Genomic DNA, 22,397 nt, shown 5'->3' with positions numbered 1-22,397 from the left:
CTGGAATTTATTCAGATACAGGAAAATTTATTTATTTTCTTTAGTTTATTTTGCATACACACATATGTGAAATGTTTACACATTAAACATTGCAAAATATCACATTGCACATTAGGTATTCCTTGCAGAACAGCATAGTTTTTAAAAATTAATTAGCATTTTAATTACATGGTAAAGATTTATTATTACATTTTAAATATAACTATCAATTTTGCTATTATCACTCGCTTTTTCTAATCTCATCTTATATGCTAAGATCCTGGTCCCATACAGACCTTTGATACTAATAACTAGAAAAAATATGCTAATACTGTACTAATATGAGAATTTCTCGGATAAATTAATATATACAATTAAGATTTATATTTTTCTCGGTAGGAGAAAAATTTTGATTTTTTTCTTTATAAAATTTAGTGATTTGATAAATTTTTGCATACAAAATCTAATATTTTAATATATTTCAATGCGGCTTACCGAATCAATTTCGTCACATGTAATTACACATAATTCACATGTAGATATAATTAAATATACATACATGAAGAGTTTATTCATCTTAAAGGTAGAATAAATGAATAGTTCTAAACTGTCTTTATCCACCATTATGCACTCATGTAATATATATTATTACTAGTATTATCAATTATGTTTTTTTTTTGTTGGTAACTCTTAACTGAAATAAATTCTAAATTAGTTCAAAATACATGGTGGTAAATGTGACAATATAAATATAAAACATATTTACTTATATATAGGGATAATCATTTTTATCATTTATAATTTATTCTTAAAACGAAATTTACATGTATAGAGCGCATAAATAGAAAGATGTATAGAATAGTTCTACCTTTAGAGATGTATTAAATTCAAATAATATGTACAACACAAAAGTTATAACTCTGTATTTGCGTGCTAAATTATATTTGACTAAATTATATTCTAGAACATAATAAAGTATACTTTAATAAAGTATATTATTTGGTTGTTTATAAAACTGACTATCAAAACTGTTTCAATTAACACACTGGAAGCAAATATTTAAACTAAACTGGATTATTACGATTATTTATAAACCTTGGCAGATCAACCATTTTTATGCCTTATATAAAATTAATGCTTAAATGATTATCTTTTGTACACATCAGAAAATACACTTTCAAATATATTTTTGCAAAAATGTCTTTGTAAATAAAAAAATTCTCAGAGAATTTTTTGAAATATTTAAAGTGATTTTGAAATAAATTAAAATAAATTCTTCAAAACTAGATACACAGTATCAAGAAAATCTTAAACAATCTTGTACAAAATATATGTGTAATAGGAAAATGAAAATTAGATGTTTTTGATCTTTTTACAATTGAAGACATATAAGGCACATATATGAAAAAGATATTTGGTGAAAGAATTCTCAATATAGATTCATATAAAGTCTCAAAAATAAGAAACATAGAAACTTTATACGTGATTTACTTCAACAGTAATCTTTATAAAATATTGCAAACAATATATGATATTGAAAAACTTTTAGAAAGACTAAACAAATTGTACATATTTTATCAATATATCGCAGAAAATGTTATCTTTTAATTTCTAAAGATAATATATCGCGATTATACTTTCAATGATTATTTTTATTGGACATTATAACATTTTTATATGACAATAAAAATCGTATGTTTAATTCAGTCTTTCCGTTGATAAAATTTTCTCAAATTTGCATTTTTTTCAAGTAATTTGTACACAATCATAAAAAAATCATTTTTACCCTATCTTTTTTCCATTATCCTTAATATTGATTTATGAAGATATAATTGATAAATAATGTTTGCAATACGAAGATTTCCAGAATCTCGTAAAACAATAAATTGTTAATAGATTTAATATAAAATATTGATAAAATATTTAGATATTATGCGGAAGTCTATTAACATAATTTGCTGGAAATTGTCCCTTTCTACCATTGTACTCACCATACAACCAATCCTCCGATATCCTCGATATGACTGTAATTTTTGCACCCTCCTGTAACATGTCAGATATATATTAGGAATACAATAGACCCTTTCATTCAACTGTCTTGCTGTAAAATTTTTCGTACTTCAAATGACAAGTCATCACTGGTCTCTCCTACAAAAGTATAAAGCGCTGTAACTATGTTGTCCGGTAAACCTGGCAGAGGTATTTTAATATCAATAAAATTAAATGGAAACATTCCTTGACGATTTCCTATTCTTCCCTCCAACCAATCATCATTGATCTTTTTTATTAATTGCACAATATCCCCTTCTTTTAAAGCTAAATCATCTGGATGCGTTGCTGGGAAGTCATACAGCGCAATACCATAAGGTTTAATTTCGGAATCTCCCTGTAAATTTATATGTTATATGTTATTGACAAACATACTTTATTCTCTTAAACACACTGTATAACTTTAAGTTTATAATACTTACGCTAAGCTCGCCATTCAATTCTGCCAAATAATCCGCAGGTGGTGCTGGTGGCGGAATCGTAGGCATAGGTGGTGATGGACTATTACTTTCTTTGTAGTCATTGGTCCAGACGTTAGAAAAATCTATCGCCGATGATTTATTCATCATACTGCTCTTTGAAACTTTAAAATCGGTACATTCCTTAGGTACCGGCTCGAGCTTTTTAAATGGTATCCTTGGCGCTGGAGGCTTAGGAGGTCTTGCTCGGATTATCGTAGGCATCGATGTGACGAAAGGTTTAGAAGTGATCAGATTGGAAGGCACACTATTTGTTATATGATTGTTGAAATTAGGTGGAAAGAGGCACGTACCACCAGCGCCTTGAGGCACATTTGAGCATGTTTCTTCCAAAGGTCCAAATGGATCCTGTATTGTTGTCTTAGTTTGCCATGGATCATTTTGCACTACTTTCTTGGTGGATATACCAAAAAAATCAAAATCATCTTCAAAGGCACTTTCTGTTTGCGATGTGTTTCCACTACTTGTGAACACAGATGGATTGGAATTTCCATCACTGCCAAAACTATCGATGCTGACCCCATCACTAGAACGAGTTGTGAATGTTGGTGATCCAGGTGGACTGAGATCTATCAAAGATACCGTTGCAATAGAGTTTGTGGATTGTAATATCGGATTCTGCAACTGACTCGTAGTACGTGATGAAGGAGGATTCTCTTGCTTCTTCCGCCCAAAGAAATTAGTCAGTAGCTCTGTTGGTCTGGTCTAATGTGCACAAAATAAAATATATGCATAAGATTTAAAAATTGAGTTTGTTAATTTAATATACATTTGCATCTGATAAATTAAATTGCTGTACAATGCAGACTACAATTTAAATAGAAACACTTCTGAGCAAGCTTTTATTTGTTTTGTTTTCATTTAAAACTGCAGATTCTGCTTACAATATATTTTTCACTGTTGTTAATGTATTGCTATTATAAGAGAAGCATATGTTTTATTGATACAAACTATTTCTTAAAAATATTTCTGTGATGATAATAGATTGAGTTAAAAATTATAAGCAAATTTTATAAATCATAATTCTTACCGGCTTCCTTGACTTCTGATCCTTCTGATACTGTATATGGTTCTGATTAAATTTTGGAGGTGGAGGTCGTGGAGGTGGCTTTTTCTTTTGTACAGATTGCGTCATCAAGCTACTTCCAAAAATGTCATTGCTAGAAGGATAAGAAGAATATATAGACTTTCCAATAGAACCTACTAGGAGCATTATCTGACAATTTTCGGTCAGAATTATATAAATAATAAGATTAACATACCTGCTGCTCCAGATCGGATCTCTCTGCGTCGCACTTTGGCCAGGGGGACGAGGCGCCGCGCGCGTTGGTATTCGCATCTCTGAAAGCGACAATGACAACTTCAGATCAGATCAAACGACGCAATTGATTGTGAGCTTTGACGCGATCCGTTCCTCGCACGCGCTGGTACGCACGCACACTCGCTCTCGCACGCGCGCACAAACACATACACAAAATTCGTGTGCGATCTCAGATAAGTGTGAAAAATTCTCCAAAACAAAGCGCACGTTCTGACAGATGCCCCGGTGTACGTCGTCGATGCGGCTCGTGTCGTCGCGCGATGTACGCCCACTACACGTCGAGACAGATATCACGGAACAGATAAACGGAGCACGGAGCGTCGTGGCGTGCCTTATCACGTCCGCTGATAATCGCAGGGGAAATTCGCGGAATCATAAGCGGAGAAATCGAGAGTTCGACGCGCTCGCTGCGACACAGTGCTCGGTCGGCTTTATCGGCGAGAAACGATTAAACGTAAGCACAAAACGCGTCATCCCTTCGAGTTTCCGCTATACGGAAACGCCTACGACTCCGAGATCGCAAACGGAAACGCGAGACTGCGGCACTAACAATTCGTTACATTCATCACTCACCTGTTCTCACGTTCGCGGCCATTTTTTCATTCGTCGCGGCTCGCTGCGCCAGCCGACGTCATTTTAAGATTATGACAGCGCAAATTTCAAACTTCAAGCCGCTTTCGAATTTATGATCCGTTATAAATTGTAACATAATGTTAATTAATCAATCGCAAATATACCGCTGTATATTTCTTTGATTTAAAACTTATTATTCGTGCAATCTCTTTGATCTATATTTGACATCCTGGAAAGTTTTATGAGAAATTTGGATAAGTAATAAAAATAATCTTCTACCTTTTTTTTTTTTTTTCTCCAGATTATTTCGATATATATAATTTTAAATATTATTGAAGATTTAAATCTTTCCTCCTCAAAACTTTTTCAATATCTAATCTTTTATGTTCTTTAAAATGTTAGTTTTAATCTTTTTCTTTTATTTAAATATGATTCTCTTATATGAAATCCTATGTGTCTTGCAAATTTTTTACACAAGTTATTCAAAAAATTGTGTAATATATATTTTTTCTTTGTTATAAATGAAAAAGTCGATCTTTCATGTAAGGTAAAAATGTTAGATTAAGATATTTGTAGACCGTGTATAAAATTGATTTTTGATCTGATGAACTGATTTTTGAACATCTTATCCAAAGTGCTATGAAAAACAATAAATCACATAACATCAAATCAAATGTTATATTAAGGAATTTATATAACTAATAGATAGATGATATTTATCGTACACATTATGTTTATATGCACACATTTGATCATTCCTGAATTCTATTTTCTATTTTTAACTAATTTGTTTATTTCAAATTAAAATTTACTTCCTCCAAAAAAATTTAAAATATCGGAAATTTGGCATTAATTGGCTATTGAACAAAATAGAGAAAGAGAACACGACGATCTTCATCATAAACGCCATTTTATTTTGCCTATATACAGAAAGAGGAAATTCCCTTGTCGCACCTAGATAATGATTTAATAATTAATCGTGTCTTAGGACAATTGAAAGTTGATGGACGCGTGTGGCGTTTGTATCCTGACTTAAGATGATACGAGAGGAATTGTAAAGTCGGAACCGATGTTGTCCCGGACGAGAATTATAAAATAACAAGGAAAAAAGGTTTCTCTCTTACTTACTTCCGCGAAAGTTAGAAAAGAGTTCGGGTAGGTAGGTATGTATTTTAAATACAAGAACACATGGTACTTTCTTCAAACATGAGGGAGCAAGATAAGGATCGAGTTGCAGTCTCGATCGACAATCTCATCATCCCTGCGCTTTCCTCTTGAACTTCAATGCCTAAGCCGATAATTCTACGAACGAGAATGCTTCGTCACCTGGCATACAGATTATAAGCTTTGGAACACATGAGGCTAAATTTCATCGACAATCCAAAGTTATTAATATTTGTATCTTTTAATATTTCGTCAGAAAATTTTATTATGATGATTCATTCTTAAGAAAAAATTCTTCAAAATAGGATGTGCAGCCTCATGTGCAACTGATACAAGATCGTCGATCGTTTATTTTGTTTCGTTTTTAAATTCGAAACGATTTTATCTAGTGAGCTGAACATATATATCGCGCAAGCGATGACTTCAAACTTCAAAGGTTTGAGTCAAAAGAGGGTAAATCTCGTGTCTTTGATTAACTAGAAAGAATTCTACCTGAAAACATTGCCCTTGATGAACACATTTATATATTCATAGATACTCGTCGTTTGAGTAATCCAGAAGCGTATTTTTATTGTTCTTAAGTTAGAAATTCACTGATCAACATGTATTTAGTGTTTTTTTCTAATAAAGTTAATTGTATAGGCCACATGTCCAAGCAGTCTTGAACTTTTCGGGCAATGTTTCTAGGTCAGAGAACGAGGTTTTATCATATCTAAATAAGAAGTATCCCTTCTTTGATGTCCGTCTAGTAAATTTGATTGACTCTGTGATATAATGATAAGTAAACGGGTATGCTTGGAAGAATGAGCCAGATGTTAGATTAGAAACTCGTTCATTAATTTGTTCGATTTTGCTCTGGTAACGTTTGTTATTAAGCAATTACTCTCGCGTACTGTATTATTTTATATACAATATATATTTTTTATACGAATTTTTAATTTGAATCCGACTCAATCTTTAATCCCATTTATTCATCGCTTTATACTATGTATGTACTATACTATACAAAGCTCACTAGAGTTGTATTCGAATTTACATTATGTTCCAGTCGCTCGTTCGAATTTATATATAGCTATTTTTTCATGAATCAACCAGTATAGCGTAAAAACCATTCCGTGTAGATGCGCAATGCGAAATATCAAGAAAGTCGAGCATGTACTCGAGTATATCTAACGCACAATACAAACATCGAATTCGATTGTTTACAATAATTAATATACATGGACTTCAGAGACACAGATGACTGCAAGTAACCGCTCGCTTAACAATCTGTATATTTTGTATCACATACGTCGCTTAGAATCCGCAAGATTTTATCACAAAGGATTCGCACGCGCGCGAATATACTTGTAAGCAACAAGGCGAATGATTTCTTGGACCAAGTAATGGCAATGTTTCTCGAATCTAAGATTCTTTAGCCAATAAAAACTTTTGTAATCACTTGCGTCACGTTGTCTCCGAAATTGTAAGCGGAGAATGACCAAAATCGAGACGGTATTTTACAGAGGATCCCTTTAATTATTTTCGTTGTTCAGTGCTTCAACCGTGAGTAATCTCGGGACTAGAGTGAGCTTACCTTTATTGAGATATAATATCATCTTGCGTTCAAAGTTCCAGCTTCGACCATTCAACTCCAAAGTTACAGCACTAAACGAAGAAAACAAAGAATTGAATTTAAAATAGACTTTGGTTATTCTCCTCTATATAAAAATTTCCATCGAGAACTTTATTCTTTCGTTCTTTGTTAGTACATTTCGAAGCTTATTCTAGGCCGTTCTTTGTCGGCGAAAAAAAGAGGATCCGGCATCTTTAGCCGTGTTTAACCGCGCGTCTTCTGAGACGTAAATATTGATACAATTTTTCGATACAGACTGGAGATAGCGCGATTTGAACGTATATGAGTAAAGCGTGATTCAGCTGCCATTAACACATTGACTGCCAAGGTATATATTTCTCAACTTATACTTTTTTTTTCTTTGAAAACAAGATTTTTTACTGCACATTGCTCTCTTTTGATAACGGTTTCGTTCAATCCTTTACATGTTTATCTTTCCCGAAGGCGCTATATCAAACAGATCGAAGAACATTTTACTTGTCAAAACTTATCGCTATATTCCCTACGGACACAGCCAATGTGTTAAAAGAAAGTTATTTTTCTCCTTCCTTCTTCTTTTGATTGCGCTAACTCTTTTCTCTCGGCCTGATAGTTCGGCCCGGTTATCGGCGCGAGAGAAACACTAGGATGCAAAAATGACGCCGTCGCGCGCAGATTAGTGATTCTTCCCCCAAAGGAGAGTCAGTCTTGTTGAGGATTGGTAGGTAGCTCTGGTACAAGTTGGTCCTGGCACGAGGACCTGTTGCCGGAAGCTGTCGACGAGTATAATCGTAGCGGCTTTGACAGCCACGGATGCAGTGGCACGTCCTCGGCGTACGGTCGCTCGGACGGCTCCTTTCGAAGCAACGAACGGATCAGGCACTTGGCACGCGGGCTCAGGCCCTCCGGCACCGCGAACTGGCCGCGCGAGATCTTGGCGAAGAGGGACGCGTGCTCGGCGTCATTGAACGGATAACGGCCGACCAGCATCGTGTAGAGCAACACGCCCAGCGACCAGATGTCTGCTGCCTTGCCGGAATAAGCACGTCCAGAGCGCAGCACTTCCGGCGCGACATACGCCGGGCATCCGCGCCGATCAGTCAGCTTGTCGTCGTCGTTCTCCACGATCACCGCGTCCTCGAGACTCTCCAAGCGAAGCCGTGTTCTGTAAAGACAAAAAAAAAAAGATATTAGAATTCGTCAAAGTGTGTAGAATTTTTCAAAACAAGTCTCTTATGTCACTTTCAAAATAAGCGATTTTATCTAAATGTCTCTTTCTTCTTTCGTTAATCTTAATTCATTTCACTTTTCAGATATACAAAAGCGATTCAAAAGCTGACAAGGGCGTATAATAAATGGCACCTAGTATCGAGAAGATTAAAGATCAAACTACAGAGAATAAGGTATTAAATCTTGCTAAAGATTTACGATCCTTCTGATTCGTTGTCGTGCAAAATTTGTTCCGCGTGTCTCGAGCATGTGTTGCGCCAAGTCTTGCATTTATTATCGACCTGGCTATGATCTGCCGTGAGTTTGCGAAGCGAAACCGAGAATCTCTAATCGTGCAACCTTTTATGCGCACGCGCCCGAAGGCAAGGTATTTCAATTTAGCAAGAGGACACCGCGATTGAGCCATCGCCATCGCTGTTCTCAGTCCGTCGTCGGTAGTGATGGAATAAGGCGCGATGACAGGAGAAGGAAAGGAGAGGAAAGCGCAGCTGGCCAGTCGCTGTTCCCGCTGCGTTGATCAACCTGCAACGCGGAAGTCGCGCGTGTACGTAATATTCTTGGCTCTTGGGTAACTTCTGAACTCTCTTTCGATGTGAGTTCTCATAGTCTCGCCCACAATATTCGGTGGAGAGACGCAATGGCGTAGCCAGCTCGAGGAAGCGCTACAAATTACATATAAAAAAATATTCTCCTACAAAAATATTTCTTTAGCTCTATATATTTATATATAATTTTTAAACTTATATATTATTTTTAAACTATTTACAAAGATCTGACATAGATATACTTTAGAGCGTTATCTTTGAACTATTTTACTTATTGGATGATAATACCTCATTTATTTTAAAATTTTGTATACAGGATATATCTCTGCGCAATTAGTAAGACAATAGTTGAGAAAAAGTAAATTATCGAAAGAAATAAAATCCCAGTCATATTAAATTTATCATTATATGTCAAATAATTATTTCCATAATATCAGGAATAAAATGTATATTCCTCAAATCAAATTTTTGCTAGTAAAAGTGTATTGTATTATTTTAATCTCAACTTGTACACTATTAATTGCCGTCTTATCTCAATATATCTACATTTTTATATATTCTTTTTCATAAGTATACATTTAAAAAAATTTATAATAGGTTAAAGATATTTATTTATACCAAGCGATTAAAATAGAATTTGTATTAATTTATACAATATAATTTATAGAATTTATGAAATTGTACATTTCAAAGACATTTTAATGAAATTAATTGAAATTCGTCATTATTTCAGAAGATTCGAGTGTCACGGAACGCATCTTTGGTGAACATACACGCGAAAGAGTTACGATCTTGACAATCCGTACGAGTGTCAATGGCCTCTCTCACGAGCAAATGAATCGAACCAGCGCGATGGCACGCTAGACTGTTTGTGATGAACCAAACGCGGTCGCGGAACTGCAGAGAGAGAGAAAGAGAGAGGCCGCAGCTTTCTTCGCAAACTTTCACCGCCAGCCGCGTACAGTATGACACGATATCACTCCGGGTTCAAGAACCTCTTGGCGGATTCTAGACGCGATTTGATTTCTTGGACAGTCTGTGAAATTTACAAACTCGAAACGTTTGTCGATATTATAGAACCGACGGTTATTTAAATACAATCAATTTACTCTTGTTTCTTCGTTAATATTATGATTGTGGAGTTAAATGAGAAAAAAGCAAATAATGAGAGTCATTAATGAATTCATTTAACTACGCTCGCGAATGCGATTGTGAATTAATGTTTCTAAATAGCAAAATTGACTTTGATTATTTTCTTCCCGCAATCATATCGATCTTTATGTTGAATAAGGAAAATCCAAAACTAAAAAACACGTCGCACGAAATGTGTGAAATATGAATTTCATATGAATACTTAGAAAAATTATTATTAGAAAAATTATGACATATTTATTTTAAATATAAAACAGAATAATAGTAATTCTTTAAATATTAGAAGCTCTCATATTTTTATTTTAAAATAGCGACTTTATAATTAGCGTTATTAATATCAAAATTAAAGGTTTACGTTTTATAATTGCAAGCGATGACCATTTTAATTCTATTTTTATTCTTCAATTTTAATTCTTCAAAAATTCACAAGTAATTCCGGATGTACGCAAAAATAAACGCAAATTCACGTTTCAAGTTAACGTCACGAATTTACAGTTTCAAGAATAGAGAATGCCTCGTACACGCGTGCGAAGAATCGAGACCGACAATTTAGTCGCATGGATCATTAACCTCATGAATGACGATCCTTCTGATTGAATTCGGCATCGAACCGGACCAACGTGCCGTTGCGAAAGGTACGTGGCAGAGAGAAATCCGGTCACGAGACCGAATCATGCTTTTCACTGAACTAACATTACATACTCGACAACGACGCGTGTGTTTTACCGCGAGACATGTGATGTACGCGTGATGCACTCAGCAATTACCATAGATCGAATTCTTTCTCTCACGCAGCATTCGGGAAAAGACTGATTTGATTGTTTTAATCCGTCTAGATGACCGATGAAGGAAAGAGAAATCATCGCGAAAGATCCGGAACTAAACTCACGTGCAAAGTTGCTACAAATTTTAAAGAGACACGTTTACGAATTTTAAATAATTTCCTCTTAAAATCGAAGAGCTTAACAAATTTGATATAATTGTATAATTTTTTATAATATATATATATATATATATATATATATATATATATATATATACACACACATAACATATATGAATACATATAAAATAGAAAATATATTGCATAGTCGACTAAGAATTTAATACATCAATTTAAATTTCTAATTCTTACTTAGTTCATTATTATCTAAAATTTCGTCAACGACATATCGTAATGCATGCGTTACGGTAATCTCACGCTTGCGTCCTAAGCGTTCGCGTTTATCCGGGGAAGGCGAGAAAGGGAGGAAAGGATACCGCCGTGTTGAACGTCAACCGCGTCTGGTGGAACGAACGAGCTACGCGTTTCCTAATTATACCGACGTTTCAAAACCAGCAGCCGATGAACCAATATGCTTTTCTGGCTTGCAACATTCCCCGGATCCCCTATCCTTATTCTACGTGTGCGCGCGGGAACACCAGCAATAGCAGCAGCAGCAGTAGCAACAACCCGCCGAGCGGTAGGAATGCGATTAGCCAACAACGGAGCGACATATGTGTCGATCTCCCACCGATCGCCGATACACCCGGCCTGGCCTAGCTCGGCTGGTTGTAGCTCTTATGTGCTTGCCTCTGTCACAGCGACACGTGGGTGCGTCGTATCGGATAGTCACACCGAGATAACGTCGCGCAAGCAGGCTTCGCATACACACCCTCAATCTCGATTCGCGGTCCAATGGGGATTGAACAGAGACAGAGATTGATAAATGCAATAGCGGATATCACGTTGCTCGCAATCCAGAGGATTTGTAATCATTTGTTACTATTAGGTGATTTCAATACACCTGCTTAAGTTTGTGAAAATTTAGTCTCAAATTAAATTTATAGATATATAATATATATTTCCTTAAAACGAAATTGTTTGCGCCAAATTTGAAAAAAATATTAATTTCTGAAGAATTTGTAAAATAAATGAATGTTTAGGGATTGGAATTTGATACACGAATAGTATATGTTGATACATCTACAATCTACTCGTAAAATGAACATTTCGTTAGCGAAACGCGCTCTCCTTCGAGCGAATGTCACGGATCCTCGACGAATTGCTTTGTATTTATTTCATTTCCATATTCATTCGTATTTTTTTCCAGCGTCGAGAACAGAGAGGTCACTCTCGCACGAGAAAAACACACCCACAGCAATCGATTTCCCCTTCACTCGGAAAAGCGAACGCGAACTTTATACTATGGATATCTTCGCTTCGATCTAGGGATGACGAGTGTCATTTATATTTTCAATGAATTGTTGGGGAAAACACTTTCGATCGCTCTGTGCTCAATATGTACTATTTATGAAAATAATTCATATCATAATATAAATAATATAATATACAAAAGTACAAAATTAACAAAAAATTCTAAAGAAAGAAAAAGAGAAAAAAAAATTATATCTTTTTATTAATAAAACATTTAGAGAGTGTAAAAAGATTAGCAAATATTTAAAAAAAAAATTATCAACACAAGAAACAGATTTGTGATATAAATAAAAATTCAGCAAAGCGGAGTTAATTTTAATGATTGTAGGAAATTCTCACCTCGCTTCGTCGGCGAAGACAAACTTCCGGAGCTTGAGGTCCCTCAGTACGACTCCGTACTCATGACAAGTCGCAACAGCCCTGGCCGCCTGCCGGAAGAGCCGTCTCGCCTCAGGCTCGCGCAGTCTCCTGCGCGCCCTTACGTAGGCGTGCAGGTCACCGTGATGGCCCTCCAAGAGGAGGAAGCGCCGACCTCCAGGTGCTTCCACCACGCCCGCCACTCCGCTCGCCGCACCGGTGCCCTCCAGACGAAGGTGGGCCTGCAGCAATGCCTCGCAACCTTTGTCGCCCACGGTCAGCGCCTGAGTCAAATGCATTGTCAGTTAAAAACGGATCGGAAGTGAACTATAAAGGTATGTTTTTATACTCATTTTTATATTCATTAGAAATTAAAGGGTTTTTTAATTTTACACATACACAATTTATTTTTAATAAATCTACTTTTTTGGTATATTGTAAGACACTTTATTAAAAAAAAAGCAAAAAGATTTCTCTTTAACAAACATTTTTGACAAATTTTATTTTCGATTATTTAATTTTAATATGGACAAAATAAATTATCGTTCAACGAGCTTGAATTATTCCAAGCGGATATCCTTGAAAAAGCGATTTAATTTCGAATTTAAATGATGATTAGAAAGATATGTAGCCATGATTCTTCGTTTCATCATACGACGTCGAACACGATGTTTAAGATTGATGAAATTATATCCGTTCTAATTTTCTTAATTATTTTTCTAGTTAATGATTGGATTCGGATTTCAGATATCGAGATACACACCGAACTAATTAAAAACAATCATACGTATTACAAGCTTTAGTTAAAATTAATCTTCGATGTATTTATGCGATAAAGAGTAGGAGCAAGTGGATAAGAATTTAATCAATATTTTGTGTGTGTGTGTGTGTGTAATTTCTATATACATATATATTTATTTATGAATAATATTTGTTGTCGATTCGATATCGATATAAAAAATTTTCAAATTACGAAAACTTCACGTAGCGAACAAAATTATCGATTACTTTTGAAATTCTGTCCAGCTGTTCATCTCTGGCTCGTGTTGAAACCTGACACCATTTCGACATTCGAGTCCCATTAGTTTAATAAGAGCACTGTGCGTTCTTTACGAAATCGAGCCGATTGGTCATCGATTGCCGGCTTTGTAAACTCGCGAAGATTCCGAAAAATCTTTCACTCGCATCATTTTGGAAATTTGAAAAATGTATATAAAGAAAAAGAGGTCAAACCTTAGACAAACTTGAAAAAGTATTGCATTCAAGTTTTTAACACATTTATCGAACATAATATAATATATAGAATAAAGAATAAAAAACCGCAAAAATATATATATATATTTAGTGTTATTCATAAATCAATGCGCTCTATTCATACTTCATCAACCTTGAACCTTTGTAAGGAGTTTAATGGCATTAGCTCAGAACAGTGATCGCGACCTCTCTTATTCTCCGAAATAGCTATGGCTTCCATTTTTTTTTCTTTTTTTTTTTCGAAATCACAAACTCTTGTGATTTGCAAAGCGGACATGTTTGCGAAAGCGTGCGTCACGCGATGCTTTCGTGTAATCGTCGATTAAATTAAACGGCCGTGGTTTTAGTCCGCGATTATGAATAACGGACAGTGTCGACGATATGCGACGGATATGCGAGGTGAGAGGTGAGACGGGACACGAGGTGACACAACCTTGTATTTGTTCGCAGCGCGATGATGTAAGCCGGCTCGCTCATTGTATAACGCGCGGCGATTGTAAAATGTTAATGGAAACGCGGCGGGAGGGTCCACGCAATAAACGTATTATATGGCGTTTATTAATCTCCTTTCGAGTGATTTCTATTTCTTTATAATAATAATAATAAAAAAAAAAAAAATGATACGTGAATTCTTTTAAACGATCGCGAAATCGAAACTCTGAACTGTAAATACGGCATAAATAAACACAAAGAAACAAAAATATATTCAATAAACAGGAAATGACGTACATATGCGTGTAAATTTACATAAGTTTGCATACTAATTTTTACTAAATAGTCGATTTCGCAGTTGAATTAAATAACGTAATCATTTTCGCGAGCAATTTGATTTATATCATAACATTCTGTATCGATTAATCCATCTCTATTTCAATATAAAATATTAAAATCCGAAATTGGAAATTTCTTTTCGTTTTTATCGAAACATCCAATCTAGTTGTCAATATATTGGATATTGCAAAGTATTAATTTTACTCCTTGATTTATCTCAGTTTTGATAAAAATACTTCAAATTTGAATAGCGAACAATTATCTCAACGGAAATAGATAGGAATTAATTGAACCTTCCTCGAGGAAATCGTAAACCTTTTCCAGACAAATGCGCTCAGTTACATCGTCGTCGATCTCGCAACGAGTGAGGAAGCTTGGATCGACCCGAACATTAGCGGACCGTTACGTCCGTGTGTACTCTATTATATAATGCCACAATGGATGGAAACTCGGCAGCTGCAGTGCGCTGTAAAAGCATCCACGTGCGATGTCATGCCACCGCCAATATATACGCTTCATCGGACTTATTATGCAAAAGACTAACTCATAATAGTGTTGTTATCGCGACATATTGCAAAAACCTTCGTTATTTATTACATTATTCGTTTATAAGAATAATTTTGCTATTCTATTTTAATACCGATTTTTTTTATTCAACTAATTTTTAACTTCCCCATTTTAAGAAAATATTTGAAACAATCCGTTTAAAAGAATATATTATATATAAAAAAATCACATATATTATTTATTCAATAAGTATATAATTACATATTATTAATGAAAAAGAAGTTATTACTTATCTAGATATTCGAAAATAAATATTGCAGATTTAAACTGATAATGAAGGAATGTCTGTAAATCCCTAGCTAAGAGACTTATCTGTTGACGAGCGACTTTGAAACGCTTGATTGTTCGACTTGGAGCAGACAATTTGTGAACAAAAAAATCTCGATACTGACCTTTGCAACGAGTTGCTGACCACTGTGCACGTCGACACATCGATAAAGAGCGCTACCCTCGGCCGGACCAAGAAGCAGGAATCGATCCCCGAGTATGAGTGGCACCCCGTGAAGGTCGGTGGGCACAGACTCGCAGGTCGGGAAGACGCAGCTCGGCGGCACCACCGCGCTGTTCTCGTCGCTGCTCGGCTGCTGCTGTGGCGACGGCTGCTGATGAATGACGTCCTGACTGCCGTTAAGACCGACCAGGAACTTGCCATTATTGGTACGGGTCGGTGGTATTTGCAGATGCAGTGGATGCTGCCTGGCCACTCTCCTCATGTTGCGTCCCGCGCACACACTCGATATATTACTCGTGTACAGACAGAGTTCCTATTATATTGTCCTGGTTCGCGCACAACGATCGCGGATTATAGTAAAATGCTTTGAACACACTTCGTGCGTCACTTGGATTTAGTCGCAATGCGTTGCAGTCTGAATACCCGGCATTTATAATATGTACAAAGAGCGCAATATGGATTCTGTTTCACGGGTTTGGCTTTTCTATAAGCTCTAACGAGTTAAGCTATTAGTTAGAAATATCACTTGTGCTTTTGGGAGTGGGAACCCGTGCAGTGCCGTTTCGTAATGTTGCTGCGCTGGGTTCTTGGACGGAGAGAGATCTTCGTGGATAATCAGTCGGTCGCTGTCGAGAACTGATTCTACAACACAAAAGGAACGAGAGTATTAGAAATATAATACTATAGAACTTACGTATGAGTTTATCTCGATATATATTACCTCTTTAATTTCAATCCTTAATTAAAAATAAAATATAAGATATTCAGTGGCTTAATATTTTACAATTTAACAACATTATAACAGTTTTTATAGCAAAAAAATAAAACTAAAAATCAGGCTTATAGCAGATCATAACGATTGCGAGTACGAATGCAATAAACCGGCGTTTAATTTTATGTCCAGCTCTCCGATTCGTCGTCATATTTTTCGCGAGATATAAAAAGAAAAAATATATTTTATTCTCTCTTGGTAATCCGTGCAGTGCTGGCCCTGGCCAAAATAGCAGAAGAGGCATGGCGCACCTACACCATAATTACGCCTACGTGTTATACGCCTGTACATGATTCGACGATGACAATAGTTCCGTTCGCAAAGTCCATAATATGATTCACGGACAATTTCAAAATACGCGACGTTTCGACATTCCTGTCTCGTGCGCAATTTCTACGGTCGAGAAGGGGGACGCGACTTCATAAGGTCAGGGAGATATCGTTGGGACGCAGAGACAACGCCGGCTCGAGGCTTATCTCGCTGTCTCCGGTCAATCTCACGATGCGACCATGTTATGAATCTTAATCATTCGTTTAATTGCATTGTCACATAGGTGTAAATTTTTTTTTCACAAAATAAAGCGTAGAAGTAGAAAAATATGTTGTAAATGTTACATTTACAACGTGTTAATCTCTCATAAATATCAAGCAAAATGCAAATGCAAATTTTGCAGAAGTTCCTAGAGAAAGTCAATATAAATCAGAAAGACGTACACAGCATTTTGCACAAATGCTTACTTAATTCGTAGAATAGAAATTGCATTGCGTTTAATTACCCAAGAACGAAGAGATTATTCGTAATGAACTTTCGTAACGTTTATTATGTTATAAAATATAGGCATAGATTGTTCCTGTTACAAAAGTATCGATACGACTTTGCGTGTGCCTAGAGCCGGCACTGATTGTTGATCGAAGATATCTGCGGCGACGAAATTACGTGACATTTTTATGAATGATCGAACACAAAGAGGAGATGTACACGTGACCACCGGCGGTAATAGACGCGAAAAACATTCGCTCGATAATTATTTGCGGAAGGAAAGATTCCCCCTCCTTTCCAGGGAGAAAAGTACGGCCAAATTTATCTGAGATCGCCTGAAATAGTAACGGCTACGATGATCCACTCGCATCATGACTCACGCGCGTAATTTTATCGTAAATACTCCGCTTCCCCCCTTGTTCTCCCCGACCATCCCTCCCCTCCCCCCCGATAAATGTCGATGACACGCTGTTGATCCACGATGTTTACAAAACAATTCAACTGTTCGCCGCATCATCGAAATCCTTGATTGCACTAACGAATCGAAATAAATGTAAATTTATAATAGCTATTAAATTAAATGGGAATATTCGATTTAATCAAGCGTCTCAATTTGCGAAATTATGTTCTATATTACAGTAAAATACGCATTAATTAATTTTATATTTGAACTTTTCATAAAAATATATACGTTTTAAATTGCGTGAAATTATCGAGGCATTTATAATTCTACGTAATTGAATTGTGTAGAATGAATAAAGATTCATACATAAACATTACTTGGCTTATCATGAAGAAATTTAGGAGTTTCTGCTCAAATTATAACTGAATATCTCTCTTTACCGGAGTTTTTTTTTTTCCGAAAATTTATAAAAAAGCTTTAATCAGCTGCGATAAAGTTTAGCAACTATCATAACAAAAAATCAAATAAATAAAACTAACTTTAAAAAAATGAAATTTGCTTCCGCGGCCGGCATCGCCCTTCGAGCAGTGCATTTATACATTTTCATCTGCATAATCATTCAATGCCGATTCAAGATATGCAAATATCACGCAGTCGTCCTTCAGGAAGCTCCTCGAAGCATACAACCGGCGTGCCGCGTATGCTCATTTTCATGCGACTTCGTCGTAGAAACATGAATTCAACAAAACGAGCCAAATTCGATCTCACATCAAATTACAGCTTTCGTATGTCTTTTCGTAGCCACACTCAATGACATTAAAGATGAGAAAGCATATATACATATATATATGTTTGGTATTTTAAAACATATTTATTGTAGTATTTTTTCACACATAACATACAATTCACATTTGATAGAAATTTTATAAATATTTATAAAATATATGCCTGCGGCTCTCCCTCTGATTCACAAATTAATAAGAAAGCTGTGGATCTCGCGCGTTCGTGTACAATTAAATTTTACTTTCTAGAAGCATAGAATATACGTATGTTAACGTTTATTTTCAATTATGCTAATTAAAAATCAGGATTAGTAGGACATTGTTCTCATTCAAATTGAATAGTGAGTTAACAACGATAATTAACAACTCGATGATAATGAACAACAGAATCGAACGCGAAGACCGGCATTTCATCGAGTAAATTGCCGATAAACGTGATGAAATATTATGCCGATCTTGAATATGCGAAACGAAGAATCCATCGATGAGACAGAATATCGAGAGACTCGAAGCAGAATGAATAAATCGCAATCTCTCCTCTACGCGAGATAATTGAAAATAAAATTAACGTAAAATCCGGCTTCTATGTATTATCTTTTTCTTTTCTAAAAAAAAGTTCAAAATTTTTGTTACGGCAAAAGCTTTTATAAGGAATTAATTTGACATTTATGTCACACATCTTTGTTAACGGCTCATATTATTATCAGAGTTTTAGCATTCGTGGTCATTTTAGTGATCGGTGATATCGATTGGAAATAGCTATGTCAGACAATTTTGAGTGAGATATTACTCAATCCTGGTTGTTTACGAGCTTTGTATCAAATCGTTTAAAAAATCATATATCATTCGCGTGGCAGATGCTGACTGACGATACTCGCGGGACCTCCATTACGATATCTACGCACTTGCGCAAAAGTTGACAACACCGACGCAACAACGAGTCTCCAGCGGCTCCAAAGATCAGGGCTGTGCAACGCGATCTCCTTGCCCCCTCCGTCCCCCTCCGCACCCCCTCGCCGTCGAGTTTCTTCTTCGTTATGCGATACGAAGGAGATGGCAAATAATCGCGTTTTTATCACCGTAGAGGACTTTCCAAGGCGGAAAGCACTTTTATCACCGATCACGTGGATGCCATGATAATCGCGAGGTCAGAGCCGTATCGACAGGTGAACAGGCCCAGAGTTGAATCGATTATTGGCATCCACGAGATATTATTCGCCGATGACTTAACGGCGACATTCCAATCTGACTGTACTGATTTTTTAAATTTAACTCTCACGAATATTTTGAAATAGATTGATAATCATATATCGCGCATTTAGAAAAAAAATCGAAATAGTAAAAGATAGAACTATAAATGCCAGCTGATCTCATTTCTCGATTTCAATTCAGTTTTATACATGTGTCAAATGAAAAAGGAATATGTATTTTAAATATAAAATATGAATCGAATATGAGTCAAAGGTGCACATGCAATATTCTAAAAAAATCTTATATTTATATAAAACATATAAAAAGTATTTGTAAAAATAATATTTTAAAAGAAATAATAAAATTTTTATCACGTATTAAATTATATAAAGTTTAAATTGCTAATCTTTTTAATAGCTTTCTTCATAATATCCATTTTTGTTTCCTTTCACATGAATATATCTTTGAATAAGTATTGCGTAATTTTTATGCATAACTTTTTGTTTATGCGAAACGAAGGGAGTGTAATTGATTGCAAGAGAATTAAAATTTTAATCAAATTATAAAAGAATTACAATTTGTCGAGTGAAGACGGCCTGATTTCGTGGCCGCCGATGTAGCCGGCAGGTGCGTGAACCCAGGGCACTGTCGAGGTCTTATCCACCCCTCCACGTGCGTTCCCCTCAATGAAACGCGTGTATCTGACGAAATCGCGAGTTTGGAATTAGTAAAGTGTTGCGTTGTCGTCGTTGTCGCCGTCGCCGTCGCCGTGTGTCGAAACGACACGCGCACGCGTGCAACCGGCAGTCTGTATATACGTTTTACCAGAGAGAGAGATATCCTTCGGTAAGGTCAAAATGGCGGAGAGCTCCACGATTGTCTCACGCGCGCTCGCGCGCGCGCGTGTGCGCACGATATTGCGGGCACCGTTTGCATTAATAGCGCGTGCAACCAAAACGTGACGCAAGTTCGCGAAATAAATGGCCTGATACCATTTTGTCACGTCCACCGCTCTACCACCGTTTATATACTGCGAAAATTCATCCATTCTGTTTAAAAACGACCCGAGTCCTCGAAAAATCGGGGAATTCAACCCTTATCGCACAGCATCCTCTTTCTTTTTCTGTCTCTTTCTCATCTTGACATTTCGCAACATAAAAACATGGATCGAAATAGCTATGATCTCGCCGGGCATTACTTCCGGTAAAGATTGGGAAAGATGAATCTTAACACCGGTTGTCACGTTTCCTTTGTGTCAGAAATAACAAACAAAAAAAAAAAAATTGTTTTCGTGAGCGTCGACGTAAATTCTGAGATCATACCGGTTTTTAGTATCTGCGTCAAATCATTCGTTCAATATAAACACCATCATTCAGTGTAAAACGCTGACTCAATGGAAATAAACAAGCAGAAATCCATCTCGACGCGTATTTTCACGTGTACAATATAAGCTAAATATTTTTAAACAGGGATTAATTATGCTTGATTGAATTCGAGTGTGTTGCGAGTTCTTACAAAAATTTTGAAAAGCTTGAAAGATTTTTAATAGAACGAGGAAACGCGATTTCAAAATATTGCTCATACATTTGAACAGTGCAAAGACATCTGCGATTGTTTCCTTGACATGAATCTCGCGAATATTTCTTTAATGACATCGTTACATCCGGTCGGCTTTATCAGAAAAGAATTACAATCCAGATCCGCGAAATCATTACGAAATGCAAAGAGGCCATGACGCAGCACTCATTCGGCGTCATCCTTTTTTTTTTTGCTCGACACATGCGACAATAAACGATCGATATTTCAGCGGTGCAAAAAGTGATCCGAAGCATATCATAATTAAAAAAAAAAACACAATGTGACCGAAACGTGCAGCGTAAAATATATACTCTTCTATTGCATCGAAAATTAAAGTCGTAATTGCTCTCGAGTGGAGAAAATTTGAATCGCGCGATCAGGTCAAAGCGGTTGTCGTAACCAACAGATATGCCCAAGCAATCTCGCAATGATAATAGCGTCAATGCAATAGGCACTGCACTTTGCACTGAAGTCGCGCGACATAATATACGACGATGACGACGACGACGACGTACACAAGCACTCGGCAGCAATGACCGGGATGTCGCGCTACTATCGTTGCCACCCCCGAAACGAGTAATCCCTCGAGTATTCCACGGTCGATAATGCGTTTCCTGCGAATTAGGGGAAGGTGCATACGCGCCGACCAAATTCCCGTCATCCCGCGCGCGATTCACACTTTACGAGAGAGAGAGAGAGAGAGAATCGCATCTCGAGACGGAACATTACCTTCGTGTTTTCCTTCGTCGTTTCTGCCGTGCGTCGTTCCTGAATCGGTGGGTGGTTAGACGATTGGACGTCCGCGGGCGTTACCGCAATCCACCTCGTCAGTCTTCTTCTTCTTCTTGGCTTCTCACACTCGGCTGCTGCGTCACGTTAACGGACGCGGCGCATTGGTTGTATTGTATCTCGTTTTCGAAACACGGCCGGAATAATTTTTCGTCTTCCGCGATCAACTTCCGAGACGAGAACAAAGAATAAGAGAGAAGGACAGAGAGCGCGCGCGTATACGCGAGAGAAGAACTCGTGGTAACCGCGCGACGGACGGTCCAAACCGTTTTGGGCCGGCCCACCGCTCAGAAACGACGGCGGCAGCAACGAGACGAGAGAGCACAGACTGATGTTGCCATTGTGCAGCTGACAACTGATCTGGCGGACAGGCGAACGCGGACGTAACCCAGACGCATCACGCTTCGGCAATCTTCGGCCGCGATCGTGGCTGCCGGGTG

The 22,397-nt window shown here is 36.7% G+C and overlaps 2 protein-coding genes and 1 long non-coding RNA gene across 4 annotated transcripts; 1 reads left to right on the top strand and 2 right to left on the bottom strand.

Annotated features, from left to right (window-relative positions):
• Positions 1-16: 16 nt before the first annotated feature.
• On the bottom strand, positions 17-4,457 carry LOC126856278 (uncharacterized protein B0303.7-like). Its single transcript, XM_050604676.1, has 6 exons — positions 4,402-4,457; positions 3,770-3,848; positions 3,538-3,667; positions 2,451-3,212; positions 2,099-2,365; positions 17-2,022 (listed from the first exon to the last, which is right to left on the bottom strand). Exons 1-6 carry the CDS (start codon positions 4,421-4,423, stop codon positions 1,903-1,905), a joined length of 1,380 nt encoding a protein of 459 aa, XP_050460633.1. The 5' UTR covers positions 4,424-4,457; the 3' UTR covers positions 17-1,902.
• On the top strand, positions 3,847-12,723 carry LOC126856328 (uncharacterized). 2 transcript variants are annotated; one of them, XR_007688347.1, is made up of 6 exons: positions 3,847-4,282; positions 8,473-8,562; positions 8,752-8,933; positions 9,668-9,897; positions 10,582-10,721; positions 12,612-12,723. It is a non-coding gene; the product is annotated as an uncharacterized LOC126856328 (long non-coding RNA). The 2 variants fall into 2 exon arrangements; XR_007688346.1 differs by lacking the exons at positions 10,582-10,721; positions 12,612-12,723 and having other exon boundaries at positions 9,668-10,575.
• On the bottom strand, positions 5,295-22,319 carry LOC126856290 (tribbles homolog 2). Its single transcript, XM_050604690.1, has 4 exons — positions 21,898-22,319; positions 15,625-16,325; positions 12,623-12,924; positions 5,295-8,324 (listed from the first exon to the last, which is right to left on the bottom strand). The coding sequence occupies exons 2-4, from the start codon at positions 15,943-15,945 to the stop codon at positions 7,862-7,864; spliced, it is 1,086 nt and encodes a 361-aa protein (XP_050460647.1). The 5' UTR covers positions 15,946-16,325; positions 21,898-22,319; the 3' UTR covers positions 5,295-7,861.
• Positions 22,320-22,397: the final 78 nt, after the last annotated feature.

Source organism: Cataglyphis hispanica, chromosome 18 (genome assembly GCF_021464435.1).
Source record: "Cataglyphis hispanica isolate Lineage 1 chromosome 18, ULB_Chis1_1.0, whole genome shotgun sequence".
NCBI classification, from domain to species: Eukaryota; Metazoa; Arthropoda; class Insecta; order Hymenoptera; family Formicidae; genus Cataglyphis; species Cataglyphis hispanica.
Note: the sequence above shows the minus strand (reverse complement) of the source record. Positions and strands in the feature narration are given on the sequence as shown.